The sequence below is a fragment of the Coffea arabica genome, chromosome 6c (genome assembly GCF_036785885.1).
Source record: "Coffea arabica cultivar ET-39 chromosome 6c, Coffea Arabica ET-39 HiFi, whole genome shotgun sequence".
NCBI classification, from domain to species: domain Eukaryota; kingdom Viridiplantae; phylum Streptophyta; class Magnoliopsida; order Gentianales; family Rubiaceae; genus Coffea; species Coffea arabica.
The window spans coordinates 51,311,882-51,330,975 of NC_092320.1; the positions used below are offsets into that span (position 1 = coordinate 51,311,882).

A 19,094-nucleotide genomic window follows, 5' to 3' on the forward strand; every position below is an offset into this window, starting at 1 on the left:
CGAACCACACTGGAGGGTACGAAAAGAAAGCCGTCAGAAGATCACAAGACCTACGCAAAACGGTGGAGAAAGTTAGCTGCCAAAGTGGAGCCTCCTATGACTGAGGAGGAGATTGTTCGTACTTTCATCAAGGCTCACGATCCACCCTATTTTGAAGAGATCTTTCGCATGACTGGAAGTCCATTTGCTGCTATCATTAACAAATTGGAGGAGTATGATGAATTTGTCAAAGCAGGAAAGATTGTTAATGTGTCTGCATTAAAGTTGCAATTAGATGCTCTACAAAATCAAAGCAACAATGGGAAAAAGCCCCAGTTTAAGAAGAAGAGAAGGTGATACTGCTTTTATATGGGATCAGGCCCGTCTTTCAGACCCAGAAACCACCCCACCTATTCTTTTCCTTACCCGTATTACACCAATCCTCAACCAGTCTACCACACCACTACCCAATTCCATCATTCTCGACCAAATCATTTGAATACCTCGCCCTTACCTCCAACTCCACAACCTGTTTTTCAAAATCACTCTCGTCCCATTTACCATTCCAGACCAACCCTGCAAAACAATAACCCTTCTCAAAATCCTTTGCAAACCAGTGGAATTCAAACTCAGAGGCAATTTCGAACCTTCACCAACTTGGGCCGACCTATTGATCAGTTGTATGAGCAATTAAAAGCAGCTGGAAAAATTGGCACTGTTCCTCCCAAAATCTATCCTAGAGGTCCTCCTGCCGGTTATGATCCGCATGTAATCTGTGCTTATCATTCTGGAAGTCCAGGTCATACCACTGGCAATTGTTGGGCTTTAAAACATAAAATTCAGGACATGATTGACTCTGGAGACATCCTTCTCAGAAGAAAGGGAGAGCAGGGACCGAATGTTAGTAAGAATCCTCTTCCTGAGCATGGGAGCACTGTGGGGGTTATCATCGCTGATGAAGATTTTGTCGACCCCAGTCAGTACATTGTAGATGAAACTGAAGTATTTGGCGTGATGGAGACTGACCATGCGGAGATGAGGAAACTACTGTCTGTTAAAGAGTCCATAACTAAGGATAGTACTGAGGAAAAATTAAAATCTTTTGTGTTTGAGAAAGAGGAGCCGTTTATGGTAGAAGGAGGGCCCTCCGAGGTTGACAATTCTGAGGTTCCTTTTATTTTGGATCTTCCTTCTTTTGAATGGGATATATCAGAGCCTGCCATTCTCGAATTTCCAGAGCAAATGCCTGTCAATAACTTGCAAGAGGTACCATGGAACTACGAGGAGCCCAGTCTGTTAATTGGGGGTAAAGATTGTTTGAAGGAAGATATATCTACTATTACTAGATCTGGGAAAATTGTGGGAAACTCCGATATTGATGTTCAATCCAGGGCCAAAGTTAAATCTCCGACACCCAAGCCTCGTGTGTCTGAAAATGAAGCTGTAGATTTTCTGAAAATGCTGAAAAGAAGCGAGTACAAAATAGTGGAGCAGTTGGATAGGATGCCTGCTCAGATTTCTTTTCTGAATCTTCTCTTGACTTCCGAGCTGCACAGAGAAGCATTGCTCAAAATTCTGAACGAAGCTCAAGTCCCTAAAGATATTCCGGTGGATAAATTTTCTAACATTGTGGGGAATGTACTTGCTGCTAATTATATTACCTTCTCCGATGATGATCTGACTGCAGAAGGGATCGGGCATAACAGAGCTTTGTATATATCGGTCCGTTGCAATGGAAAGCTGTTGCCGAGGGTTTTAGTGGATAATGGGTCAGCGTTGAATATCTGTCCATGGAACACTCTCACCAAGCTTGGATTTTTTGATATTAAACTCCGTCCATCTGCAACTGTGGTTCGAGGATTTGATGGTTCAAGGAGGGAATCTATGGGTGAAGCAGATCTCGTATTGGAGATAGGCCCTGCTCAATTCCAAGTTACTTGCCAAGTCATGGATTTCTCCAGTGTTTACAACATTTTACTTGGAAGACCTTGGATACATGCTTCCAATTCAGTGCCATCTTCTCTGCATCAAATGTTGAGATTTATTGTGAATGATCAGCTCATTACTGTATTTGCTGAGGATGACTGTACCATGATCATTGATGCAAAATTCAAAGGTGAAGACAGAAAAGGGACTCCAATTTCATCTCATCATGTTGCTGACATAGTCTCTGTAGGATGGGCATCTAGGGATAAGTCGTTCACTCAATCAAATTTGCCAGAGGCCAGTATTATGATGGCTAGGGAGATGATCCGAGGCGGATACGAAATAGGAAAAGGTCTTGGGAGGGAATTGCAAGGAATTTTGGAGCCAATAGAGATCCCGACGCAGAAGGATACATTTGGACTGGGATTTCATCCAACTGCTAAGGATAGAAAGGAAATGCAAGCTCGGAAACAAGCCGAAAAGAAGGGCAAGCAAACTGCCTTATATATCCCTCCGCTATATCACATTTTTCCTCGTCCATCGGAGGTGATTATGCCTGAAACGAAGAATCCTGTGGAGGAGATTGAAGTGGACCTGTCTCAGCTATTTGTCGGGGCTACTTGTGAGGAGGAGCCATCAGAGAATGCAGAATTTTTGCCAATTACCGAAGGAGCTATTCAGAACTGGACTGCTGATTATCTTCCCTCTCGAAGGGAATTTCGGTAAATTTAAGGGGATTGTCTTTTGTCTAGATCACATCCAGATAGGACAGTAGTCTGGATCTTTTGTTAAAAGAAATTGCTTTCATCTTTTAAACCTTTATTCTTGTTTCAGTTAATATAACTTGCTTTGTTCAAGAAAATTGCTGAAATGAAAATAAAGGTTTGAGTTAAATATGTCTTCAAATAGCAATCATGTCTGTATATCTATCTTTTTGTGAAGTCTCGATACATTTTGAACTTAATGAAATGAAAGGCTTCTCCAGTATTTGCTATTTGTTTATTACTTATGTTCTATTCTATTTTCAGATGGCCACAAATAAAATCCTTTGACCCTTTGGATGTCACCATTTTGGAATTCGATGGCTGCAATCTCGATATCTCTCATGAGCTTGAAATCATGCAATCTGAAATTCAAAGCGAGAGCGATACCGAGGAAGAATTTGAGTCTATTTCAAGGGATTTAAAACAGTATGAAGAGAAACCCAAACCCAACTTAGAAGAAACAGAAATCATCAATATTGGCACTAAGACGGAGGTTAAAGAAGTTAAAGTCAGCATTCATTTGAATAGGAAACAAAAGGAGGAAATGATTGAATTCTTAATGTTTTTTCAAGATGTGTTCGCATGGTCATACGATGATATGCCAGGGATCTCTACAGACATAGTGGTTCACAGGTTGCCAACCGATCCAAATTTTTTACCTGTAAAGCAGAAGCCACGTAAATTCAAACCAGAAATGAGTCTCCAAATAAAGGAACAAATTGTGAAGCAGCTCAATGCTAAGATAATCATGGTGTCTCATTATCCCATCTGGTTGTCGAATCCTGTGCCAGTGCCTAAGAAATCTGGGGAGGTGCGAGTATGTGTTGATTACAGAGATCTGAATAAGGCCAGTCCGAAAGACGATTTTCCTTTGCCAAACATTCATATTCTTTTGGACAATACTGCTGGACACGAAATTGAATCTTTTGGTGATTGTTTTGCTGGGTATCATCAAATTTTAATGGCAGAAGAAGACAGAGAGAAAACCTCTTTTATCACCCCATGGGGAACTTTTTGTTATAGAGTGATGCCTTTCGGGTTGAAGAATGCTGGAGCCACTTATCAAAGGACCATGACTACCTTGTTCCATGACATGATTCACAAAGAGATGGAAGTCTATGTGGATGATATCATAATTAAATCCAAGAAGGTTGAGGACCATCTGGTTGATTTAAAGAAACTGTTTGAAAGGTTGAGGAAGTATAATTTGAAGTTGAACCCTGCAAAATGTGCTTTTGGAGCTCCGGCTGGTAAGTTATTGGGATTTATTGTCAGCAAGAAGGGTATAGAGATAGATCCTGCGAAAATAAAAGCAATTCGAGATATGCCCATTCCGAAAAGTCAAAAAGATGTGAAAAGTTTTCTTGGAAAGATCAATTTCATTGGTCGATTCATTGCACAGTTAACCTCTACCTGTGAGCCTTTATTCAAATTGTTGAAAAAGAATGCGCCAATGGATTGGAATGAAGATTGTCAGCAGGCTTTTGATAAGATCAAGAATTATTTGTTAAATCCTCCGGTCTTAGTGCCACCTCAGCCAGGGAGACCTCTGATTATGTATTTGTCTGTTCTTGATGAGGCTGTCGGATGCGTTCTGGGACAGCATGATGAGTCTGGAAGAAAGGAGCAAGCCATCTACTATCTGAGCAAGAAATTTACAGCATATGAGGCCAACTATTCTTTCCTTGAGAGAAGTTGTTGTGCTTTAGCATGGGCAGCTCAGAAGTTGAGACATTATTTGCTCGGTTATACCACTTACCTGATTTCCCGTTCCGATCCTCTGAAATACCTGTTGGAAAAGTCGATGCCCACGGGACGTATGGCTAAGTGGCAAATGATCCTTTCCGAATTCGATATTGTCTTCACAACACAAAAGGCAGTCAAGGGTCAAGTTATAGCAGATCATTTGGCGGAAAATCCAAGAGATGATGATTACCAGCCATTGCATACCTACTTTCCTGATGAAGAAATTCTGTTCGTTGGAGCAGTTGAGAACATGAGTGAGCAGCATCCTGGATGGAGGTTATTTTTCGACGGTGCGTCAAACTCTTTTGGAGCTGGAATTGGAGCAGTTTTAGTGTCGCCTGAAGGGAAACATTATCCTGCTACTGCCAAATTACAGTTTCCGTGTACTAACAACATGGCTGAGTATGAAGCTTGTATTTTTGGATTGAAAATGGCATTGGACATGGAGATCAAGGATCTGATAGCATTCAGTGATTCTGATTTACTTGTGCACCAGACGCTTAAACAGTGGGTAACTCGGGATTCAAAAATTATGTTGTATCATTGTAACTTGCTTAGTTTGGCCAGCAAATTCAGGAATTTGGAACTCAGACATATTCCCCGCACTCGTAACGCCTTTGCTGATGCTTTAGCTACTCTGTCTTCGATGATCCAACATCCAGATGAGCTGGTGATTGAACCTATACAGATCCAACTTCAGAATAGGCCAGCGCATTGTCTGGTTACAGAAAGGGTCACTGATAGTCGCTCCTGGTACAAGGATATTAAGGAATTCATGAAAACGGGATCTTACCCTCCTGATACTGATTCTGTTGCAAAAAGTTTCTTACGCAGAATGTCAGCAAGATTTTTCTTGAATGGAGAAGTGCTGTATAAGAAAACATCTGATTTGGGCCTTTTGAGATGCATCAATGAAGAGGAAGCCGATTATATGATGAAAGAAGTGCATAGTGGGGTTTGTGGGCCACACATGAATGGGCATCTACTGGCTAAGAAGATCATGAGAACAGGATATTTTTGGCTTACCATGGAGCATGACTGTGTAGATTTTGTTAGAAAGTGTGTTAAGTGTCAAATGCATGGCGATGTTATACGTGCTCCTCCTACAGAATTGCATAGTATGACAGCTCCATGGCCATGTTCGATCTGGGGAATGGATGTGATCGGAACTATTGATCCTCCTGCTTCAAATGGGCATCGATTCATTTTAGTGGCGATTGAATATTTCACCAAATGGGTTGAGGCCGCGTCCTATAAGCATGTGACTAAGAAAGTGGTGTCGGATTTCTTGAGAAATAATATCATCTGTCGTTTTGGGGTACCAGAGACGCTGATCACTGATAATGCCAAAAACCTCAACAATGATATGGTGGATGGATTATGTGAACAGTTCAAGATCAGACATCGAAATTCTGCTATTTATAGGCCTCAGATGAATGGAGCCGTTGAAGCTGCAAATAAAAATTTGAAAAAGATTATACGTAAGATGACTGAAGCACACCGGGATTGGCATGAGAAGCTGCCTTATGCACTAATGGCATACAGAACTACCATCAGAACTTCTACTGGTGCAACTCCTTACTCTCTTATGTATGGAATGGAAGCAGTCCTGCCTGCAGAAGTTGAAATTCCTTCCTTACGCATCCTGATGGAAGCTCAGATAGAAGAAGCTGAATGGATCAAAGAACGTCAAGAGCAGTTGTCTCTGATTGATGAAAAGAGATTGAATGCCGTGTGTCATGGACAATGTTATCAGCAACGAATGGCTCGGGCTTACAACAAAAAAGTCAAGCCCCGCTTATTTGAAGTTGGAGATAAGGTTTTGAAACGGATTCTTCCAATGCAAGATGAGGCTAAAGGGAAGTTTGCTCCCAATTGGCAAGGACCATTCATTGTTAAGAAAGTGCTATCCGGAGGAGCGCTTATTCTTATGGAAATGGACGGTCAAGTTTTTCCCCAACCAATCAATGCGGACATGTGCAAAAAGTTTTTCATTTGAAAAAAAAAAAATCTTTAAAAATACTGCAAGAGACGGATTTCAGGCATACTTCCTCTCATTTTTTTTCATTCCGATATTCTACCCCTAACTTTTCTTCTTTCCTTTTGACTTTTCATAACCAGTTTCCTTTTCGCTTGGCTGTCCCTTAAGATCACTAACCCCATACTGGGGCAATTTGCTTCTTTAAAAAAAAAAAAAAGAGAGAGAGAGAAAGAGATGAAAAAAAAAAAGAAAAAAAAGAAGAAAATAGGAAAAAAATAGAAAAATAAATAGAAAAAAAAGAGAGAGAGAATAGAGATTCTGTCAGAATTAAACTGGGGCAAATTTTATCTCTTTTTCACCCTAGATCGGGGTAAGTTTTGAAAGAATGCTATCTCAAATGATTGCAAACCCATCATATGATCCGCTGTCAAGCCTTTCAAGCCTTAACCTTTCCTTTGCTACTCTATCCGATCCTAATCGCAAGAACCAAAATTGCCAAATTTCATCTTTTGCAGTATTTTGAAAAAGAAAATATTTTTTTTAATCAACTAGCAAATGATGTTAATACAAACTTTTCTGAAACAGGTAAGAGAAGATTGTCTCACTGATGCTACTCATTATCAAAGTATGACTGCATTGATATAGTTGGGGTTAAAATTGTCTTGTCTATGTCTCTAGGTGAAAACCCGAAAGGGCACCTTTCCAAAAAAAACAAAAAACAAAAAAAAAAGAAAAGAAAAGAAAAAAAGAAACAAAAAAAATGAAAATGAAAAGGGTGGGGGTAACCTTAGTGAAAACCCGAAAGGGCGCTGAGGTAGGGTTTTGGAGTACAAGAGAATCAGCGGCAGAGAAGAAGATGTTGAGGTCTGAGAGCTGGCGACTATGTTGATTTGGGTCTCTTTTGTACTGTTGTTCTTTTGCCGACAATGAATTCCAAAATGGATGACTACGAAAGGGTCAGATGGAGCATGTTTCCTCATCAAAGGCCATCCTCTAAATACGAATCCAAATTTTGATCCTTGGGCCTATATTCAAAAAATTCAAAAAAAATTTTGTTTTACTATTCTATTTGCAATTTATTTATTCTGCATCATTACTTATTTCACAATAGCATTATTGCATGGTGAATAATACCTTTTAAATTTTAATTAATTGTTTATGTTTCTCATTCATCGGGTCTTACCCAAAAGACAATCCCTTATAATTTATCCCAAAGAAGTCATGAAGTCGAAGGTCCTGTGATAATAAAGTATGGGCAGTTGACATTCAACAGTTGCAAAGATTCTGAAGGGGATTATCGACCGAACCTAAGGGAACGACTTGGCGATATTGAAACTCATGTTTACTTGGCTCTCAAGGCAAAGGGATCACATGGTGGTGGCAATCTTTTCATCATAGTCGCTTCTTTTCTTTTTTTTACTTTTTACAGGAAAGATTATGCGACAGACTACTGGCTTAGTTGAGCAAGATTCATACTGGGGCAAATGGCAAGTTTCGCTGTACATTCCCAAAGAAAGAAGCAGAAATCATTATTCCCTTTCTTTTAAAGTTAAAAGAAAAAAAATCATCAATCAAGAAAGTTGTAAGTCCACCAAGTAAGTTTGTCTTGATTTATTACTACTTGAGCAACATGCATTTTAATCTTTTAGTTTGATGGTATTGAACTTGCATTTTCATTTCTTTCAGTATTTAATTGGGCTAGAATCTATCCCACCAATTTGTTTAAAAAAAAAAAAAAAAAAAAATTCAAACCAGAAGATCATATTTAAATTCCTATTGGTGAGTCTCAGCGTCCACCACGCACCCTTCTATCTCCCAACAATTAAATTTCCTGTTGGAGCGTAATCGCGTCCCTCCGCGCATCAATTTAATTTGCTGTTGGTGAGTCTCAGCGTCCACCGCGCACCCTTCTATCTCCCCTTCTTGACAAATTTAATTTTCTGTTGGAGCGTAATCGCGTCCCTCCGCGCATCAATTTAAATTCCTGTTGGTTAGTCTCAGCGTCCACCGCGCACCCTTCTACCTCCCATTCTTGACAATTTAATTTTCTGCTGGAGCGTAATCGCGTCCCTCCGCGCATCTTTTTCAAAAAATACAAATTTAAATTTCTGTTGGTGAGTCTCAGCGTCCACCGCGCACCCTTCTACCTCCCCTTCTTGACAATTTAAAATTCCTGTTGGTGAGTCTCAGCGTCCACCGCGCACCCTTCTATCCCCCATTCTTAACAATTTAATTTTCTGTTGGAGCGTAATCGCGTCCCTCCGCACATCAATTTAAATTTCCTTTGGTGAGTCTCAGCGTCCACCGCGCACCCTTCCACCTCCCGTTCTTGACAAATTTAAATTTCTGTTGGAGCGTAATCGCGTCCCTCCGCGCATGGTGAGTCTCAGCGTCCACCGCGCACCCTTCTACCTCTCCTTCTTGACAATTTAATTTCCTGTTGGAGCGTAATCGCTTCTCTCTGCGCATCTTTTCCTAAAAGACAAATTTAATTTCCTGTTGGTGAGTCTCAGCGTCCACCGCGCACCCTTCTATCCCCCTTCTTGACAAGTTTAATTTTCTGTTGGTGAGTCTCAGCGTCCACCGCGCACCCTTCTATCCCCCTTCTTGGAGCGTAACCGCGTCCCTCCACGTATCTTTTTCTAGTTATGATAAGTTACTTTTCTTGACTGTTTTAGTTAATAATTGTGCTTTCTCATTCATTTTGTGTTTCATGTTTAGAAGTTCTAAGAAGCTCAAACTTTTTCAACTTTGCAAAGATCGCAGTTGGTCAATGCACTTGTTTCATTGTGGTTCACTTGCATTCGAACTACGTTTGACCTGATTCCCATGGTGGGATACGTAGGCAACTCTACATGAGTTCGGTCACATGTTTTGCAATTTCATTACATCTTTTGTTCACTAATTTCAGCCAAGTGTTGCTTTTCTTTATTTTAGCTCAGGTGCGGCTAGAAGAGACAGGTAAGCAATTTGGTGTCTACGTCTTTGTCTTGAGTTTCTTTGAAACTCTTGACAAAGAGGGGCAAGCTGTAGACACCAAATTTTTGTCAATTTTTAATATTTTCCTAAATTTTTATCTATTTAATAAGTTATCTATTATTATTATTATTAATGTGTAATTTTCTCATTTTTGCAGGTTTATTTTAGAAAAAAAAGAGAAAAAAAAAACAACAAAACAACAACAAAAAAAAGAGTTAAAAAAAATTCAATCAAAAAAAAAATCAAATCAAAAATCAAAAATCAAAAATCAAATCAAATCAAAATCAAATTATTACAAAACTTACACATTTTCATCATTTTTCCTACCAAAAAACACTTAACCCATTCCTACACTCAACTTTCTTGTCATCTGGTAAAAAATAATCATTTTGGCCCAACTCAACACTCCAGCTCCCAATACAAACTCTCGGCATTTTCTTTTGCTAGGAGGAGACAGGCCAAAAAGAAAAAAATTCTCTCCACTCTTCCTCCCCCAAAAATACATCCCTCGGCTCTCTCTAGTTTCAGGAGACCAAAAAGACAAGTCACAAAAGAAAAAAAAAGCATTCCAATCCCTCTGGACTCACTTGGCAGAGGCAAAAAAAAAAAAAAAAAGAAACGCACAAGAAGAGGAAGGGAAGCACTCGGATTTTTGCAGCCTGACCCCTCACTCTCCCTCTCTCGGACTTGGGCGGAGGAAACAAACAGAATTCTCGATTCCATCTCAACCTCACACACACCTACATTGAGGTATTTTTTTTTAGTTTTTGTCTAGCACATTAAATCAATGCTTCATTGTTTAGTTTTCTTTCATTTCTGCTGGCTGCCTCGTATTGTTGTTGTTGCATTGCTGAAAATTGGGAAATGGCATGAACTAGATGAAGGAAAAGGAAATGATGTCTGTGAATGCATATTAATTGTTTGAAAAAATGCCAAAAAAGATTTTTAGGGACTGTTTTGCCTTAATGTAGTCTTTTGTTATTGTTTTCTGGTTAGTTAAAATCATAGTTGTATTATAGAGGTTATAAGGAGTATTGTAATATTTTTTTTTTTATGATTTTTGGTGAAAGATTTGGGTGTTTTAAAAAATAAAAACTGGACTGTATTTTGACTTTTTGGCCACTTTCAGATCATCTTTTGTAAAAACTAACTCCGGAAATGGAACCTACGCGAAAAATCGAGTGAGGGGGTGTATTTTGAGGATTTTTGGTAACCGGAGAGGTCACCGGCGGTAGCGGTCGGCGGCGGCGGCGCCACCGGCGACCACCATGGCCGCCAGCTGAAGCTTCAGCTCGCCTGGGAAGAAGAAGAGACGGAACGAACAGGGAAGAAAGAAAAGAGAGAAGAAGAAGAAAAAAAAAAAGGAAAGAAAAGAAAAGAAAGAAAACGGTTTGGGCTAATGTTTTTTCTTCGGTTGGGCCAGGAGTTAGTTTTGGTTGGGTTTTGGAAATGGGCTTTGGTTTATTTTTTCTTTTGGGTTTCGGATGGGCTAGGAGGCTGGAGCCCATGCATTTCTGGGTCGGGTTTGAGTGATAAAATGACGGGCTGGCCTGCTCGTTTCTATGGATTTTCGGTTGGGTTTAGGTAGTTTTCGGCCCAAAGAAATAAATAATGGCCCAATGGCCTTTTTCTCCCCAATCAGAAATCAAATTTTGCACTTTAGCCCCTGATCTCTGGAGTAGTTCACTTCGGCCCAGAATATTTTAAATTCCTTTCACTTAGGTACTTAATTTAATTGCACTTTGGTCCTTGAATTTTATCTTTCATTTAATTTTGACCCTTAAACTTTGGAAAAATATAACTTCTGTCCCTAAAAGTTTTCAATCTTTGCAATTCAGTCCCTGATGAATTTTGACTCTCTTTATTATGATTGTTTCTTTTCTTTAATAACTAATTATGTTATTTTTGAACATATTCAACTTGCAATTTTTAGATGTTCTTAAATTTCTTTGCGTTTGACATGTTAATGTGAATTTAGTATTTTAACATTATTATTATTTTCAATTAAAGTGGTGCCATGATTCTTTTGTTCATTGTGAGTATAAATAGGACAATTTGACTCCATTTAGTCACCACTTCAAACGGGAGGTACCCCTATTTTATTATTTCAATGTCAATTACGTGCTCTTATGTGCTCCTATTTGTTCCTATGTGTTTATATATTTTTATATGCTTTATTTACTTGATTTAAATATTCATTCAAATTTTCTTATATATGTTTTAGTTAATTTTTATAATAATTCAAGAGGCATTTAAATACCTCAAAAATGTAATAGATAGGATAATTAGATTTGTTTTATTATATTTTTCCCTTCTAGATTGTAGTTAGGCGCCCCCGATGTAATAGATAGGTTGTGTGTTTATGTGGCTTATGTGTTATGTGTTTTGTCCGCTTTTCTTAGGATTTTGGCATCTAGATATTATGTTTACGTGTTATGTGCTACGTGCTCTTATGTGTTTATTTGTTTTAATTTATGTTTTATTTGTTTCGCTATGAATTGTTAATGCATGACGTCACCACACTAGTCCAACGCTAGTTGTGGTTTCTCCCTCCGCTTACTTGCTAGTCCAACGCTAGCAAGGATTTTTAGAAATGGGCTAGTCCAACGCTAGACCCTTTAGGTCATCTTGCGCTAGATTCATCATTGTATGCTATTCACCACATTTTCATGCATATTTTCATTTTTAGGATCTTTTCTCATTTGCATGATATTCCCTATTTTATTATCCCCTACCCGCTATAGGTGCTAATCATGTCATTTAGAATTGCATCCCATTTAAGCTAGTTCATTTGCTTGTTCATGTTAGGATAATTATTTTTCAAACATGGGAAATGGGTGATTATAACTTTCTAGTTTAAATACCCTATTAATCCATGTATAAGAAAATTATGTCACGAATTTTTTTGCCTCCCGTACCCTTTATGTTGCATTCCCTTTTTCTTTGATCACTTATATATATATGTATATAATTTAATTTCTTTTCTTTTATTTTCTTTTCTTTTTCATCATTTGCATCCTTGTGACACCTTCGAGGATTTATTTTGACCTTCGCAATTAATGCGATTGGTTCAATTAAACCCTTGAATGAACATGTTGTCCCTTGCGATATTTTTTAGATTTGCATTCATATAGAAAACATCCAAATGTGATAAATTAAGGGTTAGATTAGGAAAATTTTGACTAAACCTCGCAACTAGCTTAGACTAGGTTGAAAGGGTGCCTTAGATTTGAGTTAATCGAATCTTTGTCTTCCCTTTCTTCAACCGTGACTCCCGAATCCATTTTCTCTTGTTTTCAAAGACCTGGAGTTGTCAAAAAGGGTTTTATTTTGTTTTACTTTATTTTTTGGGTGACTTGGTACACCAAAACTCCATACCAAGTGGCGACTCCTGTTTTTTTTCTTAAAAACCCTTTTAGACTAAATTTTGGACCCAAATTGTCGCATTCTTTTTAAGTCCCATTCTAGGTCCCTTTTAACTTGTTTAAAAATAAAATCATATCTTTTATAAACCTCACACTTTATTTTTCTTTTCCATCGCGAAAAATGGGGCGCGACAGGGGGGAGCTTCGTGAGGCAGGAAAAAAAAGGAAAAAGAGAGAACACCGCTGCCAGGGGAGCAGGAGAGAATCGAGGGGGAAGCTCAGTTGAAGAGAAAACGGAGGGTAAGAAGCAAAGCCTCAGAGGTAGGGGTCTGAGCAGCTGCAAACGCTGATGCAGTCGAGTCAAATTTCTGGAAGCCTAAGCTTTAAGGAGACCTTGAGCCGAGAAGATGAGGGGGTCTAAGGAGAAGGAAAAAAAAAAATCAAAGGGGGGTTTTGAGAGGAAGGCTTCGAATAGAGGAGGCAGGAGCCTAGGAAGAAAAGCAGAGTGAAAGAAAGAGCGGGAGGCTTCAGCTGAACGGAGGAAGAAAAAGAAAAGACTGGGCGGTGGAGAAGAGAGGTTCTCGCCGCCTGCCCAAGCCACCACCAGCCCGCATCCGCTGCTGCTGCTGTCTGCCATCGTCACCACCGCGCACAACCTCCTTGGCCGCTGCCGCTCTTGGCAAATCTAGATGAAAGCTCTCAGACGAAGTCAAACTTCGTCATCTCCCAATTCCAATTCACCGTCTTCGTCTTCGTCATAGCCGCCGTCGCCGCCACTCAAGTAAGAGCACTGTAAGTTGACCCTTTTCCTTTGAATTTCAGTTTTTCCTCAAGCACAAGTTTTGGAAAGTTTTCCAAACGGGTCTGCCGTGACTTTGTTGTGCAATTTTCCTGTTAATTAGCCTAAATTTCTGAATACATATGCTTATATGCGGATTGGACTTGAATTTGATTGGGTTTGCTGATGATTTTTGGGCCGGTTATACCATCAATTAGACAAAGAATTAGTGGTTTTTCTTTTGCCTACCTGTTGTTCGATGAAATGCCTGATCAAAAGTCCTAGTTTGAAACATGATTTGTTTACATTTCATGTATAGCTCATCTATTTGCATTTGAGAAATCTGGTGTTTTGGGTCATGCACATTATCTCTTAAACCTTTCCTTCATGGCTGTTTTTCTTTTCAGTTGGGTAGGTTTGTGTTCTAAGAACCTGTTCTCTTGTCAAAATTGGGATAACTCCATTGATATTCTTAAGACTAGAGGGCTGCATTTTTTATTCATCAAAGGGGGCATGCTGTCATTGTTTTTCTTTCTTTCATTGCCATGCTTCGTTATTGTGCAAACATTCAAATAGCCGAGAGTTGCTGTAACCAATTAGCATGGCCCCTGCGCAAAGTTTGTTGTTGAGACAATGTCGATACTAGTTCCTTCATTATGTCCCTTTGCTGCATTTTCTTTATTTTTAAATCTGTTGGGATGTATTTTGAAGTAATGGAATCTGGGTTGGCTATTGGGTCTGCGAACAGCTCAAGGCTGTTTCTTTTGGTTTCCTTTGTGCGTGATTTGGGTTGAAAAATCATTGGGAATGCAAAGTATAGGATTGGGCCTTAATGATACAATGCATGTTTGCTTGTTGGGTGAAAGAATGTTGTCTTTTTGGTTTCATTATTTGCGTTTAGCATGATGCTAAAAAATGAAAGTTGCAGCTAGTTGGTTGCTAAAAGGTTTCATCAATCGCTGAAATCTTCTGTTGCAGAAGTCTTCTTCGAGCTTGCATGAAAGTTTCACAAGGATTTGCATATTTTTCTGTTATATTTTGTGTTGAATGTGGAAATTATTGGCTTTGGCTGCTTAGTTTAAAATTTGGACAAATCTCCACTTGTGAAATGGAAATGCAGTAGATGTTCATGATTGATAGTAGAAGCTTTCTCGGTAGCCTTTTGCATGAAATTTGCATTGCATGCTCAGCCCCTCCATTTTTGTTTACTTTGTCAGTTAACCCCAAAGTTTTAGGGACTTCATAACTCGACCCCATATTTTTTATAATTCTTTCGATCATGTCCTTTTTTATCGCATTCCGAACCCCTCAAGTTTCCCTTATTCTGACAGGACCTAAAAATTGGAAAAGTTGAACTCATTTCATCCTTTTAATTTTTTTTAAGTAGTCTCTTGGATAGATTAATTCTTGATTTTAGATCATAATTGTGGCTTGATATTTTTAGTTGTTTAGCTAATCTTGTTGGGCTTAGTATAGGTTTAGGTTGTGGGCAACAACATTTGTTCGGATTTGTAAATGTGGGTTTAATCTATTTTGTTTGGGTTTCTGGTATGGGTTTAGGAGGTAAAAGCCCACTCTTTTGATTGGTTTTGTTTATTGGAATGTGAAGGCTGATCCACTCCACTTGCCTTGAACTGTCGTTTGGGTTTGGGTAGCTTTGGCCCAAGAAATAAATAAAATGGCCCAATGATCTGTTTGGTTAAGAATCTGGTCATGGAATTTGCAAATCAGCCCCTGGATTTTTCCTTAATTATATTGTGGTCCTAGGAACTTTCAATTGCTTTCAATTGAGTCCCTAATTTAATTGCACATGGGTCCCTAAACTTTATTTTTCTTTAATTTTGACCCCAAAACTTTGTTAACGTTTGCAATCAAGTCTTTTATTCTATTGACTTCTTGAATGTGGGTTGTTTATATGATTTAATTGATTCAATTTCGCAATTCATTTTTATCTTTTATGATTATTTGTTAATTAAAGTGATGTCTTGATCTTTTCTTTGTTTTTGGAGGGTAAATAAGTAATTGCATCTCGTTAGGGCATCAACTCAAGGGAGGTACACTCTTCCCCTCATTTTGATTTTTTACTTGAACCTATGTGCCTCTTTGTGAACTTATGTGTGAAATTGCAAGTTTTTTTAATATTCTCATTCTATTTATTTATTTAGTTACTTTATTTGTTTTAATTTTGTATATTTATTTTAATTTAATTTGTAATTATTTGAGAAGGCAATTAAATGCCGCAATTGTAATAGTTAGGTTATTATATCATTTTATTCCTTTCCCCCCTTTAGATTGTAGTAGGGCTCCGCGAATGTAATAGTTAGGGCTTTATTTGCTTTATTTGCCTTGTGTGTTTTTGCATGCCTATGTGTTACGTGTTATCCGCTTTCTTAGGGTCTTGCATCTAGATATCATACTTATGTGTTATGTGCTATACATGATTTATGTGTTTACATGCTTTTTTTTAGGTCTTACATGATTTATTTGATTGTAACAAATGCATGTCGTCACCACACTAATCCAACGCTAGTTGTGGCCCTTCATTCCTATTTTTCACTAGTCCAACGCTAGTGAGAACTCATAGACATGAGCTAGTCCAATGCTAGACTCTTAGGGACCTCCCTCGCTAGATCATGTTTGTATGATTACATTACACTTCTTGCATATTTTTCTATTTTTAGGATCTTTATCACTTTCACATAATATTTCCCCTAATAAAATATCCCTTACCCCTATGTATATATAACATTTAGATTTGCATCTCATTTAGGAAATTAGGGGTGGATTAGTCCATCTTGCTTGATTAGACTAGGAAAAACCCCTTGGGTATAGGATATGGACGAATTTGGCCTTCTAGCCTTAGCACGCTTGTATTCCCTCTATTAAAGGAAAAATTGAGTCACGAACATTAGTCCCCCGTACCCGACATGATGCATTCCTTTAGGCCACGTATATTTGTATAATTACTCTTATTTTCCTTTTCTTTCTTTCGAGTCTCATGACTTGCATATTCGTGACCTCTCCAAAGAGTCCGCATTGGGCATCACAATTATTGTGATTGGCACCAATTGAGCTTTGAAGAGAAATTTTGACCCCCGATACCCTCTTAGGTCTAGGGTTTGCATTCATATAGTACATTCAAATGTGATAAATCTTTAGGTTAAAATGAGAAAATCTTTGACTAAGTCGCGCAACTAACCTTGGCTAGGTTGAAAGGGTGACTTGGATTCTTATCCTTACCTTCCCTTTCTTCAGATGTGACTCCCGAATCTTTTTCTCTGATTTTCGTAGACTTGGAGTCGTTTAAAAAGGGTTTTTCTACTTTTTTCTTTAAAAATTCATTTTTAGGTGACTTGGTACACATTAACTCTATATCAAGTGGCGACTCCATTTTTCATTCAAAAACCCTTTTTAAACTATATTTTGGGTCAAATCGTCGCATTTTCAAGTCCCATTTAGACTCATGTTTTTTCATTTTCTTTTTAAATCAAAAATTCATTTTCCAATCAAAAATTGAATCAAAAAGCCATTTTTTCTAAAACTCGTCTTTTATTTTTCTCATTAAAAAATGCGGCGCGACAGTGAGGTTTGGGTAGGAGAAAGGAGATTGTTAAGGGACTTGATTAGCCTGTCTATCAAGGGGTATGATATGATTTTGGGCATGGACTGGCTATCTAGGTATAATGCCCAACTAGACTGCAAAACGAAGGTGGTGGAGTTCCGCATTCCTGGGGAGGCGACCCTAAGGTTAGATATAAAGGGAAGATTAGGTTCATCTGCCCTGATCTCGGGCATTCGGACTAGAAAACTGTTAAACAGAGGTGCGCAAGGATTTCTAGCCTTTCTAATCAACACCCCCATGAATAAGTTGAACGTAGAGGACGTGACCATAGTAAGGGAATACCCGAACGTGTTTCCTGATGAGTTAGAATCTTTGCTTCCGGAGAGAGAGATAGAATTTAAGATTGACCTGCTACCGGGAACCTCACCTATCTCTAAAACCCCATACTGAATGGCCCCTGCGGAGCTTAAGGAACTAAAATTGCAATTACAAGATCTTGTGGAGCGAGGGTTCATTCATGAGAGTGGGTCTCCTTGGGGAGCTCCTGTCCTATTTGTGAAGAAAAAAGACGGTAGTTTGAGGATGTGTATTGATTACCAGGACCTGAACAATGTCACGATTAAGAATAAGTACCCACTGCTCCATATTGACGAGTTGTTCGACCAGCTGCAAGGAGCGGTGGTCTTCTCGAAACTAGACCTCCGTCAAGGGTATTACCAGTTGCTAATCAGGAAGGAGGATATTCCGAAAACCGCTTTCAACTCGAGATATGGGCATTACGAGTTCGCAGTTATGCCCTTCGAACTGATCAATGCCCCTGCCGCCTTCATGGACTTAATGCATAGGATTTTCAAGCCCTACTTGGATCGATTTGTCATGGTCTTCATCGACCTTGCCGCCTTCATGGACTTAATGCATAGGATTTTCAAGCCCTACTTGGATCGATTTGTCATGGTCTTCATCGATGACATCCTAGTCTACTCCAAAATGCATGAGGAGCACGAGCAACACTTGAGAACCGTCTTACAAATCTTAAGAGACCATCAATTGTACGTCAAGTTCAGTAAGTGCGAGTTTTGGTTGGAGAAAATTTTCTTTCTAGGGCACGTAATTTCTCGAGAGGGCATTTCTATTGACCCGGCAAAAGTGGAGGTCGTGACTAATTGGAAGAGATTGGAAAACCTCACCGAGATTTGTAGCTTTCTAGGTTTAGCAGGGTATTACCGGTGTTTCATTAAAGATTTTTCTAAGTTGACCGGTCCTTTAACCGACTTGACGAAGAAGCATAGCCAGTTTGTGTGGAATGCCAAATGTGACGCGAGCTTTCAGGAGTTAAAGAAAAGGTTGACCACGGCGCCAGTTTTAGTCCTACCTAACGGAATTGATGGGTTTGTCATTTATACCGATACGTCACGAGAAGGCTTAGGGTGTGTATTGACGCAGAACCGAAATGTGATATTTTTTGCCTCTAAGAAGTTAAAAATCCATGAGCAAAACTACCCAACCCATGATCTGGAGTTAGCCGCGGTTGTTTTCGCTCTGAAGAAATGGAGACACTACCTATATGGGGTAACGTTCGAGGTGTATTCAGATCATAAAAGCCTTAGGTATCTTTTCTCTCAAAAGGAACTGAATATGAGACAGCGAACGTGGATGGAATTTTTGGAGGATTACGACTGCACTATTAACTACCATCCGGGGAAGGCGAACGTAGTGGCCGATGCCTTAAGTCGCAAGGCTCAGGTAGCAGGACTAATGATCAAAAAGTGGGATTTCTTGGAAGCTGTTTGCGAGTGGAAACCCTGCCTTGGGAGTCATAAGGTGGTTTTCGGTAATGTTAGGGTAACCTCCACCCTACTGGAGCGGATGAAAGAAGCTCAAAAGGAGAATTTAATGGTACGAAAATGGGGAGAGAATGTGAAAAAAGGGGAAACGACTGATTTCAACTTTAATCCTGAGGGTATTTTAAAGTACCGGAACCGAATAGTGGTGCCGAAGGATGAAGCGTTAAAAA

The 19,094-nt window shown here is 39.1% G+C and overlaps 1 protein-coding gene across 1 annotated transcript; it reads left to right on the forward strand.

Annotated features, from left to right (window-relative positions):
* The first annotated feature begins 348 nt into the window (after positions 1 to 348).
* On the forward strand, positions 349 to 6,414 carry LOC140008781 (uncharacterized). The gene is made up of 5 exons (XM_072053656.1): positions 349 to 2,627; positions 2,934 to 4,705; positions 4,760 to 5,447; positions 5,535 to 5,889; positions 5,998 to 6,414. The coding sequence occupies exons 1-5, from the start codon at positions 349 to 351 to the stop codon at positions 6,412 to 6,414; spliced, it is 5,511 nt and encodes a 1,836-aa protein (XP_071909757.1).
* The last annotated feature ends 12,680 nt before the right edge of the window (positions 6,415 to 19,094 follow it).